Below are 25,130 nucleotides of genomic sequence, written 5' to 3'. Positions count from 1 at the left end.
TCAAACATGTGTTCCAAGATTATTCCACCTTGTTCTGTTATTTCTTTACCTTGTGTAAAAGTGCAGGAACTTCTCTTGTTTCCACAGAGCTATGTCTACCTCATTACTGAGTCTCTCTGTGTCACTTAGAGATATGCAGTACTTGACTTTCTGTTCCTGTGTCCGAGTTCCCTGACTCTTTACTCTGCCACAAACAATGAAGTTGACATTTCCTTCAAGTGAGAAGAGCAAAGTACCTTTAATGTATATTTAAGGTTGCCAGTCACATTGATTGACACAGTGGGCAGTCAGAAGCACTAACTTACATGTCAAAAGGTGTGCATTTATTCTGTTTGTTTAATCTCCAATGAGGCAAGCACCACAGAACTGCATCCTTTATGCTTGTCAGGACCTGGCAAATCAATAGTAATCTTCTGTCATCTTGCAGCTTTGAGCTGGATGAGCTCATAAAGCTGTACTCAGTTTAAATCCACAATGGACATTGTTTGGAGGTTACCATAACCAGCCATACAGCATTAATAAAATCAAGGAGACCTTTTCCTTGGCATCTGGAGAAACATTGCCTGTCACTCCTTCTAAGGGGTTTCTTTACTTCTTCAGAAATATCAGACAAGAAGAACTTTTGGGAACATCCTACTAGTGCTGGAAGTATTTTAATAACATTATCAGAGCTCTTCAAGAACTGTTGCAGACCACATGTACTTTGTCCCCTGCTCCAGATTTTTATTTTTTTTTTTTAAGAAATAAACCTGTCAGGTTTGAGGAAAAGAATGATTTCTTTAGCTGAAATAAAAGCACAGTAGCCTGTGAGATATGAGTCTGCAGTTGACTTGTAAGTACAGTACAGCACTGAGTATAATAGCTACAAAGGGTGAAAAGTCCAACCATCCCCTAGAGTCATTAGGTGCTTAGGCTGCAGCAATGGATGAACTAATTAAATAAAAGTGAATTAGACTGGAGCCCTTCTTGGAAAAAATACTTGGCTAATGACTTTGATGAGAAAATGTCAACATACATTTTCAAAGTGTTTCCAGATTATACAATGAGGTACTAATAGAAAATTCTATTCCCTTGAGAATTTTCTAGACCAGCTCTTCACAGGGCAAAGACAGAAAACAAGACCCCATTGTTGTGACTTCCAAGTTCAGAACAAAGCTTGGGTTGCAAGTTGTTTTTTGGGTTTTTTTTTTGGGGGGGGTGGTGTGGTTTAAATTTTTTAAAAGATAATATACAAGCATTAGTACTCATTCATAGCACAAAATTCTGATTATGCAGTCTTTTTCTAAATTAATGCATACAACTAGGCAACATAGAAAGAAGATAATCTTATGAAAAGAATCATGAAGATGGAAGATTTCAGTAAAACTCTACCTGGATTTGCTGGAATGGTTCTTTCTGCAGGATCCCCTCTTCCATTTGCAGCATGCATGATCAAAGTATGGCAGCTGTATTATCTTTAGCCCTTTAAACTAAACAGCACACACTTTCTCTCAGTAAGACCTTAGATTCTAATTTATTCCCACACATTAAAGGAAAAAAATAAGTATTGTGTGCAAACACTGTGTGTGTATGTATGTGTGGGAGGTATTTTGCAATGTAGATGCAGCTGTTGCTTTGTGAGCTGCAGCAAGTAAAACTAGAATTATGAGCTGAAGGTGTCCACTTTCAGGTTCCCCTTGTGGCATCAAGAGGCCCCTGTACATTTTTGATCCTGCTATCAACAAATATATTTGCAGCCTTCTGAAAATTACTTTTGGCCTTGTCTGAAGGTCATTTCCATGCAAGATGAGGAGTTATTCTGTTGGCTAGAGTGGAAACCTTGATACTGCTACCTTGCTGTATCGCATCCATAACAGAAACACTTTTCTTAAGTTTGAGCCTTTTCCTTAGAAAATGCAGGAACCTCTCCTTTTTCCGCTTAAAAAAAAAAAAACAAAACACCCCCCCCCCCAAAAAAAAAAACCAAAAAAATCCCCAAACCAAACAAAAAAACCCCAAACAAAAACAAAACAACAACAACAAAACCAAAACAAAAAACAAAAACAGAACACCAAAAAACACCAACACCACACCACCACCCCCCCCCCGCAAAACCCCAACCAAGACTGTACAAAGTATTTAAAAGGAAAGAACCCCAACTGTCAATTAAGTTAAAACAAAAAATCTCCACACTCTCTTCTGAGTCTGTATTTGACAATAAATATAACTTTACAACCTGCTGACTTTCTCCCACTGAACCTCCACCTGGTTTATCAGGTAAGTGACAGTGCTGAGGATTAGCCACCATATGGTTCCTGCTGCTCTCACAGAGTTCCTGGGTTATGCCTTCTAATTAAGGGATAGATTTTTACTTTGCTTCATAAAGATGCAAATATGCACCAAAAGGGATTTTGAGATGAGAAACATCAGCTTTACAAATGGCTCAAACATATTTTTTAAAGTGGGTTATGAATTTCTATTTGTTATTTTCTCAGGGCCCAAGTAAGAACTCAATGAGAATTATGTTTTAACATATAAATATCAAACTAATACAAGTAATTTGGAAATCTACATTCCAGGCATTAAAAATTGGGAAAATCAGACAAGAAGAGTATGCTCAGCTTTGGGGAACAGGATTATTTGTCATCCATGAAGATTATGCCTCTTGAACTTTAGAAGGATTCAGCTTTGATTCATATTTTACACATTATTTATACTACTGATGGAACCCTTGAACATAACCTGTCTCAGAAAGAAACAAGGCAGGTTAGATGGGTAAAAATTGACTACTCACATAGTTACTAAATGGAAGAGGAAGTAGGAGAACAACAATTTCACAACAACAAAAAAAAAAATAGGAAGACAAAGGAATCTTGCCTGCCTAGCAAACAAAATATGAAGGTAAAAATAGTGAATAATAAATTTGATTTTAAAAATAAAGGAGAATGCCTTCATACAGTGCAAAAAGAGGATAAATTATTAAATCTGTAAGTACTAAAGAAGACACCAAGGAGATGGAAGCATGGGCAGCTAACATGTACCTTGTATAAGTATTTGTTATACAGAAAGAGGATCCACATTACTTGCTCACATTTGAAGTGTCTAGGGTAACAGACATAATAATATAAGGGTATCAGACCTGTAGCTCTTAAGTAGCTAGTAAACTACAAACAGTGTATAAAACATCCATGTTCTCAAAGAACTCTCAAGCACACAGAAACAAAGGTACAAGAGAATGAAATAATTAATTTTGACACAATATGAGACCATGACCCCCTACCAGACAAAGTTCTTGTTCCTATTTAAGGCTGGTCACATCTTAGTTGGTCACAGGGTATCCTGAGTTGGAAGGGACCCATGAGGATCACCAAAGTCCAGCTCCAAGAAATAAAACTGTACAACTACAAGGCGTATAAATGCAAAACTTCAGACACTGTCAAGCACTCAAGACATTGCAACAGAAATCCTTTCTCCTGCCCTTCTGCAAGTCTTATTTTAAACAAACAGTGGTATTGAAACATGAGCAACAGAAGAACGTACAACAAAGCTAGTAAGATCCTTTGGGCCCAAACAATAGGTAAAGGGCTCATTTGTGTTTGTGTGGGCACGGTTTTTTTACATAGAAATATAAAAATACTCCATGTCCACCATCACTGTTAATGCAGTCCCATGTGGCAAATGAAGCAGGTGTGCCTTGCATAAAATGCTGATACTAGGTTGTGCAAATACGATAAAGAACAATATTTACATGCCATTTACAAATTAAAACTCTTAGGAAGAAGCAATATAAACACTTAGCAGGCACTTTTTTCCTACCAGAAACCTATGAGAAATGCTCAGACAAGACAAGAGATTCAAAGTTTACTGCAGTCAAAGAGGGACTCCCTCATGTATTTTTTGGGGCTTTGGATCAGCACTTAAATCACAAATAGCTTTGCAGATGAGAATAAGAACACTATACTAAAGAAAAAAAGATAATAAATAATGAACTAAAATTATTGACTTGAAAACTACAAAAAGCATTTACTTGTTAAGGAATTATTTTGTTTGTTTTGCAGCATTACCATCTCCTTCTGTTTCTGGCAAAAAAAAGAGACACTGTTGTACTATATACTTATCACACGCAGATTTCTCCATGTCAGTGCCTAACCAGGAGTCAAATAAGAGTTTACAAATGTATTACAATTAAAAATTCTTCAATATTACAAACACAGCTATGCAAGGACCGCAAATATGATATGTAAGATTTAAAAGCTTTTTACAGCTCTAGTATTAAAAGTCTGGATCATTAAGAACTAGTAAGCCTCTTACTGTTATTGTCAAGTAAGACATCAAATATTCACTGAATTCACTTTTCCCAATCTAACTCCAGGCCTGCTGCTACTGAGTTATTACAACTAATATTTGCAGCAGAAAAACGAAGAAAAACAGATTCTGTCATATATACATGTGAAGAGCCTTGATCAACAAGCACATTTAGAACATTGTGAGTTTTTCAAACAAAGTCTTCACAAAACTAGCATCGAACTAATATGTTGACTATTTCAGAAAACCCTATTTACATAGAACTTTGTACAAACAACACAGCCTTTTGATTTATTAATTATTCTGTAAGTAGAATATACATTCATGCTTGGAAGTTTCAAGTAGTCTTTTGCTAAAAACACACTGTAAAAACTTTGATAGGAAATAAGAAAGCCATGTAACATATAAATAAAATCTCAATTGATGCTGATAATTACATCATCAGGTTTCAGTGTATGAGGTTGCAATGTGTGACTACGTGAAATTAAAATTTCAGCAAAATCTGCATACAGACACTGTACAAATTGAAACACATTCACTTCCACTATACTCAATGCAATTTTGGTTTCTAAGCAGGAAAGGTCCATGTTTACACACTCCAATTGGCTGCATCCTCTAACAGTGTTACAAACAAAAGACACCCCTGAAATTAAACACCAAAATCAAGATAATTATTGACAGCAAGAATCGGCAAATGCAATTTATCTATACCTTGCAATGAAGTTTAAGAAGTAAGCTAAGCAGTCAGTCCATCCCCTAGGTACGTGATTCCTTTCAGAGGTTTCAGGCAGGTATGTTTCTAGTGTATTGCTGCCGAAATGACTAAGCCACAATACCACAGTGTTGAAATGCCACCTTCTGAAAAATTCCACAGTCGTATTTGTTGTGCATTCAGATCCTCAATTTCTTGTGTTTGTAAGAAGTTTCTTGGCTCACTAGTTAAAGTGAAGTTAAACAGGTTCCTAACAATGGGAACAAGCACAGTGTAGCAATCAGCTTTAGAAAAAGGCTCTTAAAAGAAAATAATTTTTGCTTGAGAACAGAAGAAATCCAAGTCAGTTACATTCAGATAATAGATACAGAGCTGCACATTAATGGACCGGAAAATTATTTTGTTGAAAGATTCTTTGCCATTTCTTGATCAAGATGAACCACAAGGATGATTGTATTAATCAAACAGGGCAGACTGGGACATGTCAGGAGATTTAATAAGTTCTGCAGAGTTTTGGTTGCTACTGTTGTGCTAGTACCCCATGGTTATTGTGATATTCTGTCCCTGGCGTAGTTCACAGGAGAGTTATTACAGAGCTCATTACATTCATTTGATACACTTTAATTAAAATATTAATTAAATATAACTGTAAAGAGGGACCTGGGATATACTGTTTGAGATCAGATTCACAGAATGACATGTTGCTTCTCATCTTCAAATGTAGATTCTTAGGCAGGGCTGCCACACACAAGCAGATTTCTACTCTATCTGTTGATGATACGGACAAAGTACTGGGTTTTTCAAGGTTGTTCTTAAACTGAGAGCTGTTTGGAATTTATGCCTTACTTGTAGCAAATTTCCATTTGTTTTGATTGAGAGTCCTAGAAATTTTCAGGGATGTAAATATCTGAATTATAAATTATGATTCATTAATAGTTATAAAAAACCTTTGCAGTACTAGGCTTTTAGAGCAGAGAGCATGCAGCTCATGCTTTTACATAACCCTGTCCCTCTAATACAAGCTATTTATCAGTGGGTTCAGAAATATTTTCCCTTCTGAATAAATCTAGCAAAGACAGGCAAGCAGATATGCTCAAAAAAATTAGAAGTTGTAAAGGTAAATTATGTGCAAATTACAATGTGGCTTCCCTATGGATTTCAGAGTCTTTGGAAGAGATAAAAATACCAATGCCTGGGCATGTACACACACATACATACGCATAAACAAAATCAGGCCTTCAAATTACCTGCAGTAGCAATTATTTGGAACATCATAAGAAATGGGACTCTTATTCATCTTTTGAGAGCATAAATACTGACTGAAAGCACACGTTATATTTCAAAATTTTACTGTCATGTTCCTTTTGAACTCTAATAGTATACTAATGGATGTACCAGAAAAATATTAAAGCATAGATGACCTAGAATGCCCAGTGGCAAAAGGTTACTTTATTGAATGTGAATTAATGGATAAAATGTTCTGAAAGATAATTTGACCTGCTTAGTAAAAGCAGGAACAGACATAATCCAGAATATCCTCAAAATACTCTGAAAGATAATGGAAACATAAATTATCTACATTGTTTTGATAAAGAAGCAAAGGTGCTAATTATGACATTTTCTTGAAATCATTTGTTAGCTTGGACCTCTCTGCTACGGAAAACTTGTTAATGGTGGGATGTTCTTTCTGTCTTCTTCCTGAATGATATTACTGGCATTTACACTTCCAGCCGGTGCCTGCTGGCAGTGCTAGCACAGCTGTGGGGCTTGGCGCCCTGCCAGCCGTACGTGTGTCGTGCTTGGAGTCACTAAATGGTTGGGTTTGGAAGGGACCTCCAGAGATCGCCGGCTCCATAGCCTGTCTCTCTCCAACTCGCTCCATCGTACACAGTGACACAGCTATCTATACAAAGTGACAAGCCTTCCCTTCTCCAGGCTGAACAGTCTCCCATCTCTCTCCTCCTCTCCATGCATGGCAGATCCTCCCAGTCCTTATTCATCTTCGTGCTGCTTCACTGAGCTCACTCCAGTAACTTCATGTCTCTTACACTGCGGAGCCCGAACTGGATGCAGCGCTCCAGATGTGGGTTCACACTATGGATTGTTAATAAACTGGGAGCCTCTAAGGATCTCAGTAGAAGCTGTCATTAAGGACTATGAATGAAGAATGCCCACAAATTTTTTTTTAGATCAAATTAAGATTGATTCAAAGGTAGGCTACCCGTTAAACTTGGCAAGCATGCATCAAAAACAATAACCTCTAGTGGAAGTGAGGTTTGAATTCCCCAAAAAGAGGAAAAGTGCTTTTGCTCTGAAGTAAATATCAAGGATAATATCTACATCACTTAAGGAAAAAAAAAAAAAAAAAAAACCATCTGAAAAGGTTCCGACTTCATTAGCTCACTTTAACATAGAAAAATTTAGATACCAGTTAATGCAACAATTAAGCTGTGCAAATATCAAATCTTACTTTTGAATGCTTACATTGCTTCTTCTCTTTCATTTGCTACACTTGACTTTTGTTTCCAATTAAGCAACTAAAGCAGTGCCTTTCTCTCTGTGTCACCTTGATTACACAGCAGCTAGAGCAATTGAGATGGCAGAGGGAAACTGGATAGCTGCAATATGAGTAAATACATAGGGAGCAAAAACATGGGAAAAGTGAAGACAAATATTCCCTTCTTTCCATTCAGGTCTGTCTTTGGTTTTGCATTTTAAAGAAAAGCTAGACTTTGCTGTGATGCCGTGAAATAATTTAGAAATCTTTGACAAAATTTGGTGTTAAAAAAGAAAAATCTGCTTTATCACAATAGGAAAAATTCTCTGGTCTAAAAAAGCATTGATCTGTTATTTTATTTTACATATTGATAGAGGAGTAGAGTCAGTTTAGCTGTCAAATAGTTCTGTACGTCAGAATTAAGCCAAATCAAATATCAGATTTCTAGGAATGGGCCATATTGATTTATTTACATAAAGACAGAAAGTGTCTCTTTACATCTTGATACCACACATCTTGGTAGGGGTGGTCGAAAACTTCTTCCTGATCCTGTGGAATACAAATTCATACTTTCAAATATGGATATACTGCCCTTATTTTTCCAAACATCACACATGCATTACAGCTTACTTCTCACTCCTTCCCAGTAGCAAACATGCCTTCAGATATGAATTACTTGGAATTTATACTCTCTTCTGCTAGTTCTCAAGTCCATCCTTCACTTGAAATAAGACTATATTTAAAAAAAAAATACAACCCAAAAGTTTGTTCACATTAAGAACAGCTTCTACACCTTAAAAATAATGAATCAAAGGAAGCAAGAAGAAAGCACTCTCTGCGGATTCTGAATAGCACAGGGAAGCCCCTTGGCTTTGCAATAGATGGCTCCTGTTGATTGGTCTTTTAACAAACTGTCATGTGGTCATGTAACACTTGCATTGAAATTAAGAGAGTGTTCCCAAATAGCTACGGGAAATGCTAATTTGACATGGCTATGATGCATACAGAAAACCAGAGGTAACAAGATGATATGTTGTTATTATTATATCTGATTTTTGTAGGTTGTTCTTATTCTGTTCCTGAAAATCAGCACTTTAGACTCCCAATATGTTGTACTTTAAAAGATATTATGGATCAGTAACTTTTTTCTCTTAGTATTGAACCTGTGCCTAGTGCTGTTTGTTTTTACAAGAGTTATTCTCAGCTCATTCATGTAAAAATTCCCATTTGCATTCTAAATTATCTTCTTCTGTAAGTAACAAATCCATTTATAAAGATTTAATAAGGAGATCTCTTAAGTAGGTCTGGAAGGCTAGCCTAGTTAATCATAATATTGACTTGAATAAATATACATTTTAAATTACAGTATTTTTATGTTGCTATAAATCTTCCTACAGATAGCTTCATACAATTTTTAGAAAACCTTATATTTTAGGGAAGAAAATAATTTCAAAGAAAGGAGCATATAATTTTTTTCCTTATGTAAAACAAAGAAAATTAAGACTGTGGCCTGTTATTTTCTACATGTAAATATTAAGGATCAGTATCAGAGGACCAAGTCTGAGTCAAATCCTAGTGAGCTTGAGCTAAGATGAATCACCAGTACACTCTGAATTAATAGTCCACTTCAGTTTTTCTGTATTCACCCCTGCCCTTTAATTTATTTATTCCTTTCTCCATCCTCATTTTAGTGAATGTTAATCTCTGACATTACTCAGCAAACAATGTTCTTCGACTGACCACTGTAACTCACTAGTACAGGACCTGTCACATGAGGAGAAACCCAAAAAACCTCTCAATGACACTAGGCATACACAGATGATAAGGAACAGTGACACACCCTGGCACATCACACCTCAGCCGCCCGTGTGATGGGCAGAGCAGACCCCAGGAGCAGCCAGCGAGGGCAAAGGTCACCAATGGCACCATTTGGTGATTTTGGTGACCTGCCACCCACACCGTGAGGCACAGCCAGGCAGACCAGGCATCAAGAAATGCTCTGGAGGCAGGCAAAACAGGCAGCACACTTGATTCACCAACCAAATTTTCAAGAGCCTGCAGAAGGCACAGCCAAACAGGTCTGTGGGATAAACTTCCGTCAGGCAGAAGTACAACTAGAACTTCGCTATGAAATGGAATTATGGGAACTGATCTGACTTTTCTCTTTAGGAACATATATGCTAAATATATAATCATGTGTATTTTTAATCTATGCATTTGTTGATTCTTGATAGGATATTTCGGATTATGAAGAGCAACAAGTTTTGCTGTGCAAAGAAAGCTGCTGCTTGTCTGCCTTCGGAACATACAGCGAGAGTAACTTCCAGGCCGAAATCAGACCCTTAAAGTATTAAAACAGCAAAGGCCAGGAGAAGCCTGAGAGTACAACTATCCAAGTCTCATTAAGCAAATTATTTGTTTCTTAGGAGTTAAACTATTTCCTAGCATTTAAATTATTCTGTGTCAAACTTTGTCTTTTATCAGAACTTCGAGCAACATGGGGTGATGTTACAAGAAAAATGCACAGGTAATATTCCAAAGTGGCTGGTATGAGTAGAGGTACAAGGAAAAGGAAAATAAAGAATTAGACAGACCACAATGCCTAGAGGCCTTGTGCATTGTTTGTTGTCAAACACTAATAGTCTAGTTTGATGTTTCACAAAGTGATGTAAAACACGTGGTAACCTTTGCCCATTCCTTACTCTGGAATTCCCATGTACCAAATGCCACTGAGGCAGAGCAGCTTCCCTGGGACGGCTGCCAGCACTCTGAGTACAGCTTGCTGAAAATAAACCTGGTGCCAAGAAGATGCAAAGGGCAATCATTTAAAGGGAAAGATGCCATCAGAGGATTAAGCACAAAATGACTACAGCAACCGAGAGAGAGGAATATACAACTTTTAAGTGAGAACCAAGAGACAATTTCCGAACAACTACTATAGTTCCTAGGGCTTATTTCATTAGACACAATAATTTCAGGTGCCTTTAGGCAAGTTTATTTTAAATTTGAACTGATTTCTTCAGAATGATTAGCAATCTGAAATCTAGGCAAGGGCATAGTCTGATTTGCTGATGTGCTAGTGACAAGAAGGTATCTGCCAAATTCATAATTCTGCCAAATTCATTTATTTATGCATAAATACTTGTTTGGAGATATGGCAAAGGCTTTGTAATCCCAGAAAGTGTTAGGTATTTGGCTCTTCAAAGTAAAATGCAGTAGAGATTAGCTGCCAGAATATTAACACAGAATTTACTTAAAACATATAAACCAGCAAGGCTTGGTTGATAAAATAGGAGAGCAGGATTTTTCTTCTCATTAGACTCAGATATAAGCTGAATCCTAAAACTGGAAACAATACTAATTTCTTTATGTGACATAGCTCTCTTCCATACATGGAAGATTACCACGAAGCCAAGCAGTTTTCTTCTTCCATGTATAAGAAGAGAATTTACATCTAACAAGTTTTCTGTACCATGCAGTTTTTCAGAATACCTTGATAGCTTAGGTACCCAGTCACAGACATGATCTTTCACCTTATGAGCTTGTGTTAGATCCTAATTTCTCTTTCATATCTGTATTTAATAACTCACAAACAATTAATAGTTGAAATCTTTCATACCAATATAAAATTTAGAAGGATGTAGAAATACTTCAAATCCACAGATATATTCTGCCAGTTTTCCAAAGCAACCATTGCCTAAATATCATACAGACTTTCGAAAAATGATTTAGTGATTGAGAAATCAATTGTTGGTACTGTGCAGTGGTATTGTCAAGACCTGCAGAGACATTGGCACTTCCTTAGTATTTAAACACTCCTAGATGCAAAGCTATTCTCATAATTAAACACACAGTTAAAGATCTAAAACATTCAAAGTATTTAAAATCACAGTTCTCCATATGAAAAAAAAAAAAAAAAAGAGCATATTATTGCTCTTGTGAAACACATTATTTGCAGGTAATGTCATAATGACTTTTATTTCACGTGTCAAATAAAATTGCCATAACAAATTCTCAAAGACTGTGAGAACAGTCCAGATAATTGCATGTAATAGGATGTCACAGGGTGAACCACTGAGGTTAAAAAATATTCTGGAGTCAATAAATAGTGATCTTCATTGTTTCTTGTTCCTAAAGGGCAAAACTTTACATTTCCAACAATCTTCTCAGGTTTTTCACTGTTTTGTCACTCATCCTCAAGGGTGAATACTTTCCAGTACTGTATAAACTAGGACTGTGGTATCTGTTATATTTGATTTGTAGTCTCAATTACTCTCTTTTAAACATGTGGTGATTTCTTTGAAATATTTCTTGCACTTGGAAAGGGAAGCGTTAAGGAATATGATAATCCTCAGTTTCTTAGCAGCTCATTTTAAAATTTCACAGAGATGTTTCCTATACAGTTTTTATCCTGATGCGGGAAACATCCTTTATGTCACCATAGACATTCAGCCCATCACCATAAAGAAATCTGTGTAAAGCTGGACCCAAGCTCCTGAGAACCCTGATGTTAAACAGATTAACTTTTTAATGAACAGCTTGTGTGAAAATACTGGGGGGGTCAAAAGATCAAGCCTTGATGGAAACAAGGCGAAACAGCGCTGCTACAGACTTAATATCAGCAACTTCATAGCAGTGATGACATTGACTTAATATCAGCAATTTTAGAGTCAGTATCAGATAGAGAAAGGCGCATTATTACAGATGATTATGATAGCAAGATACAGTGCGATTTCCCCCCCATGATCCTCTGTATCCACCCTTTCCTATTACTTCCTCCTCCACTCTTTCGCTCCCTATCTGCCCCCACCCTGCCTGCACAAGGGGAAGAAGAGCTGGGGCCTCTGGGTCAGAGACAACAAATTCTCTGTGGGAGATTCTGCTGTGCCCAGTGATGCTGAGGAAAGCTGCACTCTTACCAGAGCTGTGGGATCACGCAGTTTGGCATTCTCTCCTGTGGGGGTGCCTACGGGAAACAGAGCTCCAGGGAATGTGAGGTCTCCACCCTGCCTGCTGAAACAAGTCTGTGCTTTGAGTTCAGAGGGAGATGGGTACAGTTTGTACTCAGGGTGCATATGGTAGGTGAACTGAACACTTCATTTTTATTCTTTTAATTAGTAAAAATCAAATAGATACATTAATTCATTCCTTGGGAGTTCAAGAACTCCCAACCCCTACTACACAGAGCAATTTGCCATAACAAATTATTTATTTTATGAAAGGGCAAATTTCCATAGTAGAAAACCCTGTCAACATAAACTGCTTAAACAAATGTTTGATGGTTCTGCAGTCAAATAACTAGATTCACAGACAAAGAATAGAAAGCATAAGTATTGTACTTAAACACTAAATTATCTCTGAGTTAATGAAATAGTATTTTCTGAATTGGGAAATGTGGAATGACAAAAGCTTGAATCTCCAGCTTTTAAAAGATTTATGCAGAGAGGCCATTTCCAGAAAGTAATCTTTAATACATCTGCATTTCTACCTGTGGGGAATACAGGTGTCTCACTTAAATGACTCGTACTGATCTGACTTACATTTTACATACAATATTTTCATACTCTGCTGCCACTGCAACACACTTTGCAACGTAGAGCATGAGCCTTAAATAATCTCTTAGCTCAATGCAATTTTTCCTAGGCTAGCATTTCATTTGGTATGAGTCTGAACATGATATCACATTCCTGTTTGGGATACAGAGTCTCTGAGACCATATCTGCTTGCCTTTCTCTCTTTCACTCTCTTATCAGTCGCAATCAGAAATGCTTCTGACGTCTTCTGACAGATGAGGCTATACCTTCCTCCAAAGCCTGCCCGCAGCACAGCGCATTGACTGCCTGTAACTCTGCTCACAGGTCAGAAGGATGGTATCCTTGCAATGCTTCACAATCAGAGGAAAAAAGATTATTTTTCCTTTGATATTTCAATTAAAAAAAAAATAAGCTAGATAAAAGATTCTTTACCCCTAAATGTAATAAGATAATTTTTTAGAAGTAGCAAGCAGCTGCTGTGAATGTAATATAAAATACGGACAGAAGGGTCATATTTTTCAAAATGAGCTCCCCGAAATATTTTAAAGAAGTGAGTAAGTTTGAAAATTCTGAATCTGGCCATTCAAAGAATCTTCATTTAAAGTGCAAGTGTTGGGGTTACCAAGTCAAACTAAAACTCTTTCTATGGCTCTATTTGTAAAACTAATAATGATAAAGCCTCTCTTAAAAAATACCTAATTTTGGCTTTATTCAGCGTGTTCAGAAACATCCTCTGTCTGTATGAGGGTTTTCATGAACACAGTTTTTTATACTAGACTCTGAGAACAGTGGATGCCATTACATGCATGAAACATGAAAAAAACCTTGTAATTTCTTATACTATATATGGAAATGTCACAACTTAGGCTGACACAATTTCGTATCTGCCTGGGTTAAAACTAAGGCCATTTCTTTTACATAACTGACTTTCCAATGCACACTAGAACACATTGCCCAGAGAGACTGTGGAGTCTCCCACACCAGAGATATCCAAGAACTGTGTGGATATAATCCTGTGCCATGTGCTCTAGGATGACCCTGCTTGAGCCAGGAGGTTGGATCAGATGACCGCTGTGGTCCCTTCCAACCTGACCCATTCCGTGATTCCATGAGCTCCTCTTCCAGCTGCGAGGAACTGCAGGAACTGCCAGAGGTTCATGGGCAAGTTGCAGAGGGACATAAATTAGTAAAAAACCTGTGTGCTCAGCAAGTACTGGACTCTGAAAAGCAGCGAGGGCAATTTAAGGGACCAAAATTATAGCACCACTGGTGACTTAGTTAAAAACATCTGATGGTGGGCTGACTCTTCATCGAAGCTTTTCTGTTCTGTGTGCCACTGAAATCCGCTATTAATCCTATATCTCAGAAACACCCTATCGTTCTCTACATTGCACTTTATTTGTTGCCAGTGCAGACAAATATGTGTTGTGTCAAATATGAGGGTAAAATATGTTGAATCTCCTTTCCCAAGAAGGACCACAAGAGCCACTCTACCAACAGCGTTATTCATATTTGATGTTTTAATGTAAATTAGCTAATCCATTTTTTTCTCTCTACTGCACTCAAGTGGCACTTCTCTGCAGAACTCAGTGGTATCACAATTTGGATGCCAGTTTGCTACAGAGACTGACTTACTCTTTTTACTTCATAAATTAATTAATGTCTTGTATACCTGCAACACGGACAGGAACTCCCTGGTTCAAAGGCATTAGATTTGCTTGTGTGGAACTTAATAAAGTGTAAAACAGTTTAGGTAATGAAGAAGTGGTTAACATCAGATTGTGACTAATTTTCTGTCTGCTACTAGGAGAAAGAGCACTATTTTCCGTGCCAGAACTTATAAATCGGTGTGGTGAAAATATCATTTTAAGACAAGTGTTCTCAGGAGAAAATAAAGGTTGCAGACTCACAAAGGAGAAATGCCCTTTTAACATTGTATTTCAGAAAATGTCTCTAGAAACTGAGGAATTCGCTCAGAGGCTTCTGAAATTCTCCTGAATTGAGAGCTGAAGAAGTTCAACTGTCAAAGTCTTGCCAACAAATGACAATTAAAGTGTGGATAGAAAGTGCTGAGACCTCTCTGCTGATTATTTTCAACATCTTAAACATCAGGACTTTTTGAGACATTTTAGAAATTTATTTTCTTATTGGCAAACTAATTTTTATCAGCTATCATAAAAAGGTGCAATGCCAAGCACAAATTGACATTGAATGATTTAACTTAATTTTTTGGGGGGAAATGTGAAAGAATTTTCACATTTCTAATATTTAGAAAATAGCAGAAATCAGCTCCAGCTTGTTCACATTAGTAGTAAACACAATCAAATTTTTAAAAAATTACTATCCAAGTGATGATCTAAAATTGTGACTAATAATTTAAAAATTCCAAGGTACTGAGATCAAGCTGCAGTAGCCTACTAGGTGGTCCAGATAACTGAGACATTGCCCCCAAAGAGGCTTTCTGATCAGCTGACATATTAAAACATGTTAAATATTAAAACATTATAATCTTCCCTTTGTCATATTATTGTATTTAAAACAATGTTTGCTATGGTGTTTAAGCAAAAAATAAAAACCCAATCAGAATCCCATACTCCTTTGCTCTGATAGAGAAGCCCTGAAGTGCTGAATTTGAGGAAGGATGAGAAGAATAATAATATACCTGTAGTGCATATGAAAACCTCTTTTTAAAGCAAATGTGTTTCCCAGTTTAAAAAAAAAAGTGAACTCTACAAGCAAATCTTCATGCAGAAATAATCTATTCAGCACAATAGGGATCCTATAAATAAAGGATGGATTGCTGATTTTTTCCCCCACTTATTTTGAAAATAAAAAGCAGAAGTAGAACTAAGTCTATTGGTAGGAGAGTGAGGAGAGGATTCTTGAAACATTTGTAAATTAAAGGCTTCAGTGATTTCTGAGCTTTCAATTCAGGTGCTATACAATAAAATCTAAACAGACAATTCAAAATGATCACTGGATGGTCACCAGAACTTCACAGCATCACCAGAGTTGGAAGAGACCTTGTAGATCATGTAAGTCCAACCATCAATCACTCACCTCTGCCCACAAGCAGGCACCCAAACCAGTGACCCTGCACCCCTCAGTCCTCACAGGCTAGATGGACATTCTCCAGTAGCAGTGAGATTTTTCCCTCTCTGTAAAATATATCTGAGCTTTTTTTTTAAAAAAAACAACTATTCGTTGGTACAAAAAGTTGTTCAGAAGGTGGTGCTCATTTGAAGAGAACACCCATCAGAAAAGTTTCTTGTGTTCAGGACAGAACTTCTGGAGCTGCAGGTAAATGCCTGCCCGAAACCACCTTTATGTGCTCCTTCAGCAGCGTAGAAGCTCGAGTTCCACTCTGGGGCTAAAGGTGGGGCAGTGGACTGTGGGTTGCCTCTATGAGGCCCCATGAAGACACTTTGGGGACACTGCAGTGGTAGTCCAACGCAAGAAAGCTGACAGAAGCAGAAAAGGAGCTGGTATCTTTTCTTCCACACCTTCTTGAAAGCACTAACAGCAGGCTCTTGGCTGCTTCTGTCTATCTGAGGTAGAAAGGGAAAACATTTCCCGGGCAACCTCTAACACACAGCAATTTTTCAGGTCCAGCTATTTCATTTAGAGACTAAAGTGAATTTTAGCTTTTTAGAATGCCTGGCCATTTCTACCTGCCTTGATGATGATATATAGGATGAACTTCCTTCAATGTTCTCATGTTGCACTGGTGTTTGTTACCGTACTATTACAGAGGTTATACTTTGGTAGTGGATAGGATTGCTATAGTTATAGTTTCATGGATCAAAGAGACAGGATGTTACAATCCTACTGCATGAAAATTTTCTTGTGATACAGCACAGTACGTGTTGGTTCCTAAACAAAATTACTATTTTCCTGTTATTCCTCAGCTTTTAAAAATATTACTTACATAGCCATGTAAGTAAAACAGATCATAGTCTGCTCTGAAAACAAGCAACATCAGCCCCTTCTGAATTACAAATACATAGTTTTACAGATGCTAGTACATAAACTAAAAGTTAAATGTAGGGATCTGATTTCAAATAAAATCTTGTAAACATTTATTTTGTGTGAGAAAGGAAAGGAGAGAAGGGGGCGGGGGGGGGGGGGGGGGTGTGTTGGTTAGAGTGTGACAGAAGGAAAAGAAAAAATCACAGCTTCTGTGGAACCAGAAAAGCAGCTCTGTTGTACCACAGTGCCAAGGAAGTTCTGGAAAACTGGTATGAAACGGGTATGATGCAAGGTTAATGAACCCAAAATTTGATCTAACCATTGAAGAGAAGGAATTAATTTTAGTCCTGAAAGCTCAGTGCATCTGATCTTTCACAGGTATAAATTGATGGAGTCCTATTAAACTCAGTGGAATCATGACATTTTACACATTCGTACAGCACTCCAATTTGAGTCTTGTTTTTTTTTTCCTTTTAGTTGTTCTGCTTTTCAAAGCAGTCCTAGTAAAACAAACCAACTGTGCACTGGAGGAATTTGCTTGGTGAAGAAATACATTCCAGTTGTATCTTTCTAGCTGATACTTACAGTTTGCTCAAGAAAAATGTGGTTGGTTTTTTTTTGGTTTGTTTTTTTTTTTTTTTCCTAACGAGAGAATTTAATTTAGTATTGTAAGAGCATTTTCAAGCGTTTTTAAATAAGTGTTCTCAGATCCACTAAAGCAAAATGCTACTTGCTCTCCTCCCAAGCCCTGAACTTGGAAAGCTCCTCTCTTCACTGATGTGTGCAAGTTATTCCTTATTAATCAGGTCTAATTATTGTTTTCCTGGCTGTCCTACAGTCTTCTAATGACCATACTGATTAAACTGGAGATACACTGCCTAATTACATTTATGATGGCCATTCTGATGCTACTTGAACATTGTTATTAATAGATACTCAGATGTTATGGCAGTGTGTAAAACAAAAGTTACTCTGCATAAGTCAGACAGAGCTAAGTCATATTCCAGCATTTTGAAACAGAAAGAACCCTAGAAAATGGTCAGTTTCAACATGGTTTTCAGTTAACACAAAGCCAGAAGTGTGCTTTCTCCATGAAGGCGTCTCACATCTGTTTTCATCTCTCTCTGGGTGTCTATGTGAGGTCTTCTCCTCCACCCTGGCAGCCTGGTATGCACCAAGTCCTCACTCTGTCTAACATTCTCAGAGGTTTAAAGCCAAGGGGTAAGTTAAGGAAAAGGCAAAACCAAATATCAGGTGTTGCCCATCTTTAGTGTACTTCAGCATGCAGCTGCATACGTGTTCCTCTACAGAAATACGGAGCAGATTATGTCCTCTGGGGCAGTGTAAGCAGAGGTCCCAGCTGTCACTCTATACCCAGATCACTGTACACAAAGGGGAAAATAGCTACACCCTTTGGATGACAGCTGAATTTTTGAGAAAGTACTGAGGCGTTTCAGGTCAATATGTGTTTGTTTGCACAGCAGCCCCCTGGGGATCCACACCTCTTTTACCAAGGGATGAACCCTTGCACACTTGATGATGGTAACTCTGACACCTTGTATTAGGACAAGCCCCAGATCCCAGCCAGTCTTTGCATGCTCTGTTGGAAGTGTGCTAAGTTGTGTAGGGGGACAGAGAAGGAATAAGAAGATGAGCATACATATCCTTTCTTTCAGAAGTAATAAAGGGCAATTGCCAACGGTGGCAGAACTGATCACAAAGAAGATCAATACCATCCTCTGGGAGTTTTCCAGTCAAGTTGATGCTTCCTAATTTCATTTTTACAGATGTATATTTCTCTAAGCCATTCTTGAGCTGCTGCATATTCAGTCAAAACATGCCTACCTCATGCTTTATTCTTTGCAAGGTGAGGACCATCCTGTTCAAAACACCTTTCCTACATACAGAGGGGTTTGTATCATAGGCTCTGCTGTCAACAACCATGCAGAAAACTGTACACAGGTCCTGACAGCAGTTGCCCTGAAAGTGTGTTTTTATGCCACTGTGACAATTAGCTAAACTTAATTTGACAGGAGATTCTTTGCTCCTCTTTTCAAAACTTTATACTGCCAGCATTAACACACACCATAGTGAGATACTAGTTGGTGAGTTTTCTCATACCAGAAATTTTTGTGGGTAACTAATAAAAATCTACCAGCTGCAGTAAAAAAAAAAAAAAAAAAAAAAAAAAAAAAAAAAAAAGGGGGGTGGGGGGGAGCACCTCTGCAACTGTTTCCTTCTAAATACTTGTTTCTACTTTTTAAAAAATAACCTGCTCAAAGAAAAGTAAATCTTGCACCTTGTGTCTGCGGGCAATTCTTCTTTAACTAAAATGTAACAAATCTGTCTGTCTCTGTGTGTGACTGGAAGAATCCTAACTGTTCATGCACACCTATTAAGAGGAGGAGGTCATCAGCTATGTTTATCCATCCAGGCAACCCGGATGTCTTATTTGGCTGGACAGCAAGCTAGCAGGAGAATATCATATGCCACCACAAGACTATGTGACTTAAATAAGTATCTAAACTGAGTTCTTACCCATCCTCACTCACAACTCCTGCTGGAAAAAAGAATAAAAAGAAAGAACAGAATAAAATAATACAACTCAATAGGACTCTTTCATTAGTTTAGTTTCTCTCATTTGACACTGTTTACATACTTAAATGATAGCCCTAGACTTTCTACTTTTTGAAGAACAGAACAAGTGACAAATGTGTATTAAAATTACTGCATCTATGATGATTCCATGCCATTAAATGTGTGCAAAAGAAATGCTTAATTCACTGAACTGCTGCTTTTTGAGAACTGTCTCTGTCACAGACTTTTCACTTACAGTTTTGTCACTGAAGTCTGGCCTCTGGAAATACACTCCGTCCTATCTGACCTGTCTCTGATTTATTAATTTTCCACTTTAAAACTGGAGGCTTTAAAACAGATAGCTATCACTAGCCCAGACCTAAGCACTGTGAACCCTTGCAATATATCTTCTGAATCCCACAGTCTGTTACAGGATAACAGAAACAACAGTGTTCAGAGCCTCAATTATTGTTTTCTAATGCAGGTTTTTTTTTTTTTTTTGGAATGGCACTGTAGTAAGAATAGTAGTAAAAATTAATTTTAACAATTCTCCACCTTTTCTAGGATGATACAGAAGAATTCTTTTTGCAAAGAAAACCTTGCAGAAGTTGACTTTTCATTTTCAAATTCTATTAATTAAACAAAAGGTCTTAAATTTAAAAAAAAAAAAAAAAGCATTCTATCTCTCTAGTATTTATACAAAGCTAATACTTTAGATTTGAAAAACTGCTGCTACAGCCAGAAGGTATGTTATTTGGTTTTTACTCATTTACTGTGAAACACAAAAGGTTTCTAGCCTCATTTGATTGCATATGTGGTGCCTGGCACTGTGACCCATCTTCTCAGCAATATTCATCTTTAGGTGCCAAAACTGATGCACCTTGTGGTGGCCAGAGAGAGAAAAAGCATCGGAACTTCTGAACTTCTTTCGTACACTTGGGCTGCATCTGTGTCCCAGTGTCATCAGGGTATAAACTCCAAATAACATCAATTCTACACCCTGAAGTTTGCCACTGAAAAGTGCAAATTTCACACTAGAGACGAAGCCAATGTTTCACTGGAAGTGCAAGAGCTGATGTCCCTGCAAGAGTAAGCCAGCTTGCTGGCTGAGGAACAAGAAAGACCAATTTCCATAGTAAACATCTTCTACCCAATATGGATGTGAGAGGAGGAATACTGAACCATCGTTTCATTACAAAAGACTTAATTTTGTTCTGGCAGCTAGTAGGACCACAGCTATCTCTTTCACTTTCACCCTGTGACAAGCATATGGAATGTTGTAAGAATTTAAGGCATGAAAATGGAGTAACAATGTGAGGATGAACAACACTGAGTAGCTAAGAATTCCCATTTACACGGGATACCTTCCTGGCTGCACCAAATAACCTGCTTCTTCTTCTAGACCAGAAATCAGAACCAATCTCATCAAGAGCTTTTGGCCACATATCTACCTTGATTTGAGGAGAGATTCAATCTCAAATATTTCTTTATGATATAAATAGAGATGTGTCCGGTTTTGCTCTGTTGACAGTAATGCCTTGGTTAGTAGCTGGCATTTTTGTTTCATACAGCTCCTATAGAGGAAACTACCAGTACAAGAGCAGTTTTTTGCCTGAGATTGAAAAATTACAGGAAAACCATATATGTGTCATAGAATACCAATTTTCAGTCCATTTCTCATTGAAATATGCTTTAGCTGTTGGTAGAAGGACTGTGTGATGAGAGAAAAGGAATTACATACGATCAAATGTCTCAGTATACATACTTGTAGTGAAGACACTGGAAGTCTGCTACCATGACTTACCTAGAGATCTGGTAAGGACGAGCAGAGGGCTCAGTTTCAGAAGGGAAAAGGACATAAACAGGGAGAAAGGGGAGCTCCTGTCATAATGATATTTTTATATACTATTTTACACAATTAAACATTTTACAATTTTATAAAGTGATCTGCAGTATATTGGATTAGGCTCAGCAGAGTGCGCCTTGCTCTGAGGGGATCACTGGAACTTCACTGGTGACAACTCCTGTCCACCCTATGGACATGAACTCAGGAGAAGCAGCCATTCATAGCCCATGAAAATTCTGCAATACACAATTTTTTTGAGACAATGAGAGTGCAAATCAGTCAGTAAGTGTTTCATCCACTGCAGAGAGGCCAACCTTAAATTGTATTTTTTCTAGATGTTGAATTGAGATTGTTCAGAGGAAACACTGCAGATAAACTTTTCTTACTAAACCAGCAAAAGTCACTTCCTCAGCTGAGGTCCACTTACCATATTTTCTATTAGTACCACCACCAGTGATTGCTATGGATCAGAGATGCAGCAACATGTAGATACAGAGCTTAAAAACAAAGCTTCTCTAAAAGTTGTTTATCCAAGAAAGTCAACAGTTTAATTCTCAGAGATTGTTATAAGCAAATATCTTACAGATTGTCTTTTAAAAACTTGAATATACTTATACGGTTACAGGGTTTTTCCTTACAAAACAGGTTATAGTCTCCATATGCTGAGACACATTCTTAGTTAATTTACAAACCTCTAACCAGCCTATATTAGCCTTTCTGAACATGAGCCTAGAGAAGTAGTAATTTAGTTTTTGAAAACAGCTGGCAGTTCACATAGTAAGAATTTGAGGAGGGCCGAGGAGGAGAGAATGACATGGAGATTACAGAATAACAGTTCATCCAACTAAGCTTGACTTTGGGTTGTTGGATGATATGAGAAAATATCTTCCAACATCTTCAAAGAGATGGGGCACTAAAGAGCTTATCTGTGACAAACCTCTTTGTTTCTGCAGTCATGAGTGAAGATACAGCAAAGGAAATGGAGGAGCTGCAGTTATGCATTTGCAATACACAAAGTCCTTGTTTTCCCACTAGGCACTGCAGAATAGCAATTGTCCATTCACAGCACATAGCACATCCTCTGCATTTGAGAGCTAATATTTTTGCAGTCCTTAAGCTAGCATGCTTCAGCCTAGTGTAGTTAATTTTTTTTAACCCAATGGGGTTATGCACTGCAGGAGATAGGTGTGCTCATGTTCAGTTCCTGGTTAGAGGAATTGGTTTTTCAGGTATAATTTTTAAAGTTAAACTGAAATATTTTGAAATTGCTGAGGATTTACATCTACAACAATACTTCAAGCTGAACTATAAAAAGTCTCTTTCCACAAATTGGAAAAATATGAAGACTGCTGGTCATTGAACATACCTGTATATCGATCCAATTAACAACAGAAATCTCCTGTGTTGGCTGGAGTTATTTTTAAGACCCTTTGTACACACACACACACACACACACACACACACACACACATATACACACACAAGCTCTGACAAGTGGCTCTTCCTCTCATAATTTAGAATCACACTCTTGAAAACAATGTTAGTTTGATGGTAGCAGTTGCTCTCATTTACTGCAGCACACACTGCCCACTGTGATGCTGCAATACTCATTCACAGCAGAACAGTGGCTCAAATATGAATTGAAGCTATATGCTATCAAACAGATGCCAGGTTACATCACTTCAACTCCCGAGCAAATTTCCACTTCTCTCTATTTAGGTAGCAAAAGCTGTATGAAAACTGGTGTTGATATAAGATGACCAGCTCTCCCCTCTCCCAGTGGGGATCTGTTTCTTAGTCAAAGCTCAGGCTGCTTCCTAATTTTGAACTTCTGAACCCAAACTAAGTAAAGTAATATAAGCATGTATTAAAAAAGCAAAAACCAAAAAACCCCAGCACATGTACTCCTAAAAATGAGGCCGATATTCTTTTCTGCTTGACCTGTTTATTTCCAACTCTTCCTCCCTCTACTCTAACTCTGAGAAAAACTCACAGCCCTCTCAGGATAGGAACAAGTTTCTGTTTTCCTCTCCCTTCATCTAAGCCAGGCAAGTCCCAGGTCTCCTCTCCTGCCACAGAGCCATAGGAAAACATATAGAAAAATCAATCACACTTTCCCCAGTGGGATCAGAAAGGACTACCGCAAGAGATTCTTTTTGCAATCTTCTGTAACCATCAAATGGTTAAATCACCAACATAAGTTAAAATTTTCGTCTAGTTTGAATAAAGAGAAAAAGGGAGGAAATTCAAAAAACGGTTGCTGTAGTAACAATCACCAATAAAAATCTTTTCCACTAAATAATAGTATTATCTCCCTCTCCCCCTCACAATTTTAGTTCCCCTTCAAAAAATAATCATGCTGCCTCTTTTAGGTTTGCTGTACATACCTCAACCATTAAACAAGACATTTAACCATAGTGGCAGTTCTGTGACCTTTGAATGCCGTGAAATCTCTAAGCGGTGCAGCTTGTTCATGAAGACTTGTACTGCAGAATCCAGTAACTGCATCCAGGATTGGGAATAGAAATAAGTAACGACAGCAAACAAAAATAATAATTAAAAAAAAAAAAATTAAAGGGGGGGGGGGAGAAAAAAAAAAAAAAAAAAAAGAAAAAAAAGGCAAGCACAGCTCCCCAAGTCCCCCCAAGCCGGGCAATAAAACCACCTTAAGAGGCAGGAGGGCTGGGGAGGCGAGCGCGGGCCGGCGCGCTGGGCTGCGGCAGAGCGCTGCCCGCGGCGGGCGGCGCAGGCCGGGCGGGGAGGCGCTGCCGGAGCCGCGGGCGCGCAGCGCAGACCAATCCCGGCCCTGCTGCCAGCGCCGCCGAGAAGCCTTTGCTGTTTATGTTTCCTCATCTCGGGAGTGACGTCAAAGGGTTTAGTTTTTCCTCTGCATGTGCTATTAATTTTAAACGACTACTATGGGAGGAATGTGGCAGCGTTTTAGGCAGGCTACCCTCGGCGAAAGAAACCGGAGTCGTGATTTATCTGTCCTGGATTCAGCTCAGAAAGATTTCTTGTCCAGAGGTACCAGAAAGATCCGAAATACCCTCACAACATGGGGAAAGGCTATAAATATGCTCACCTGTGTTGAAGTATTGTTAAACGTACGAGAGATGTTTTCCAGGGAGAGCCGGGTTATCTCTACGGGTTGTGGTGCAAAATCAGACCTGATTCTGCCCTCGCCCTGCAGTAAATCAGGAACTGCTTGTCTAAGTTCAGCGGTGTCACACCAGTGTAAACCTGGCGAAGGAGATAAGACTGAGACTACTGTACACATCCTTTTATCAGTCAGCAAGAGCTACGCTGCTCCTGGTGACTGATGAAAGATTAGCGAACTGCTTTCCTTACCCCATCCGAGTCACGGACGCTGCCACCACCCTTGGGGGCTGCTCTGGGCAAAGGACTCTTCCTTCCAGCAGCAGATGACAGCCGAGCTGTGCTCACCTGTGAGCTCTGCTGTGGACCACCGCACAGCCTCTTATTTTGTACCAAAGTCCACATCAAAAGGCAAGAGGAAGGTAGAGCCTGGCTTTCAGTGTAACCACACCGCTGACAGTGGAGAAACCACGCTGCTGAGGCTTCGAGAAACAAACAAGGTCAATTAGCATGGGCAAAAAAGATAATTGATAGGAGGTCAGTTGACAACAGTAACTGTTTTGTTATCAGGATCATTCTAATTTTATCAATTTGTTCTTCTAGGGAATCGTCTCA

The 25,130-nt window shown here is 38.2% G+C and overlaps 1 protein-coding gene across 3 annotated transcripts in view; it reads right to left on the bottom strand.

Annotated features, from left to right (window-relative positions):
- PDE7B (phosphodiesterase 7B) overlaps positions 1-24,152 on the bottom strand; it is a 170,908-nt gene extending 146,756 nt beyond the window's left edge. For 2 of the 3 annotated variants that reach the window (XM_040057708.2, XM_040057709.2), the window contains exons 1-2: positions 24,085-24,152; positions 23,807-23,921 (exon numbers count right to left, since the gene is read on the bottom strand). In XM_040057708.2, the coding sequence (XP_039913642.1) occupies positions 23,807-23,827 (21 nt within the window). In that variant the 5' untranslated portion in view covers positions 23,828-23,921; positions 24,085-24,152. Of the gene's footprint in view, positions 1-23,806 lie in introns of all 3 variants that reach the window. The other variant, XM_040057710.2, reaches the window with a different exon arrangement.
- Between the last annotated feature and the right edge of the window lie 978 nt (positions 24,153-25,130).

Source organism: Hirundo rustica, chromosome 3, assembly GCF_015227805.2.
Source record: "Hirundo rustica isolate bHirRus1 chromosome 3, bHirRus1.pri.v3, whole genome shotgun sequence".
Lineage (NCBI taxonomy): Eukaryota > Metazoa > Chordata > Aves > Passeriformes > Hirundinidae > Hirundo > Hirundo rustica.
Note: the sequence above shows the minus strand (reverse complement) of the source record. Positions and strands in the feature narration are given on the sequence as shown.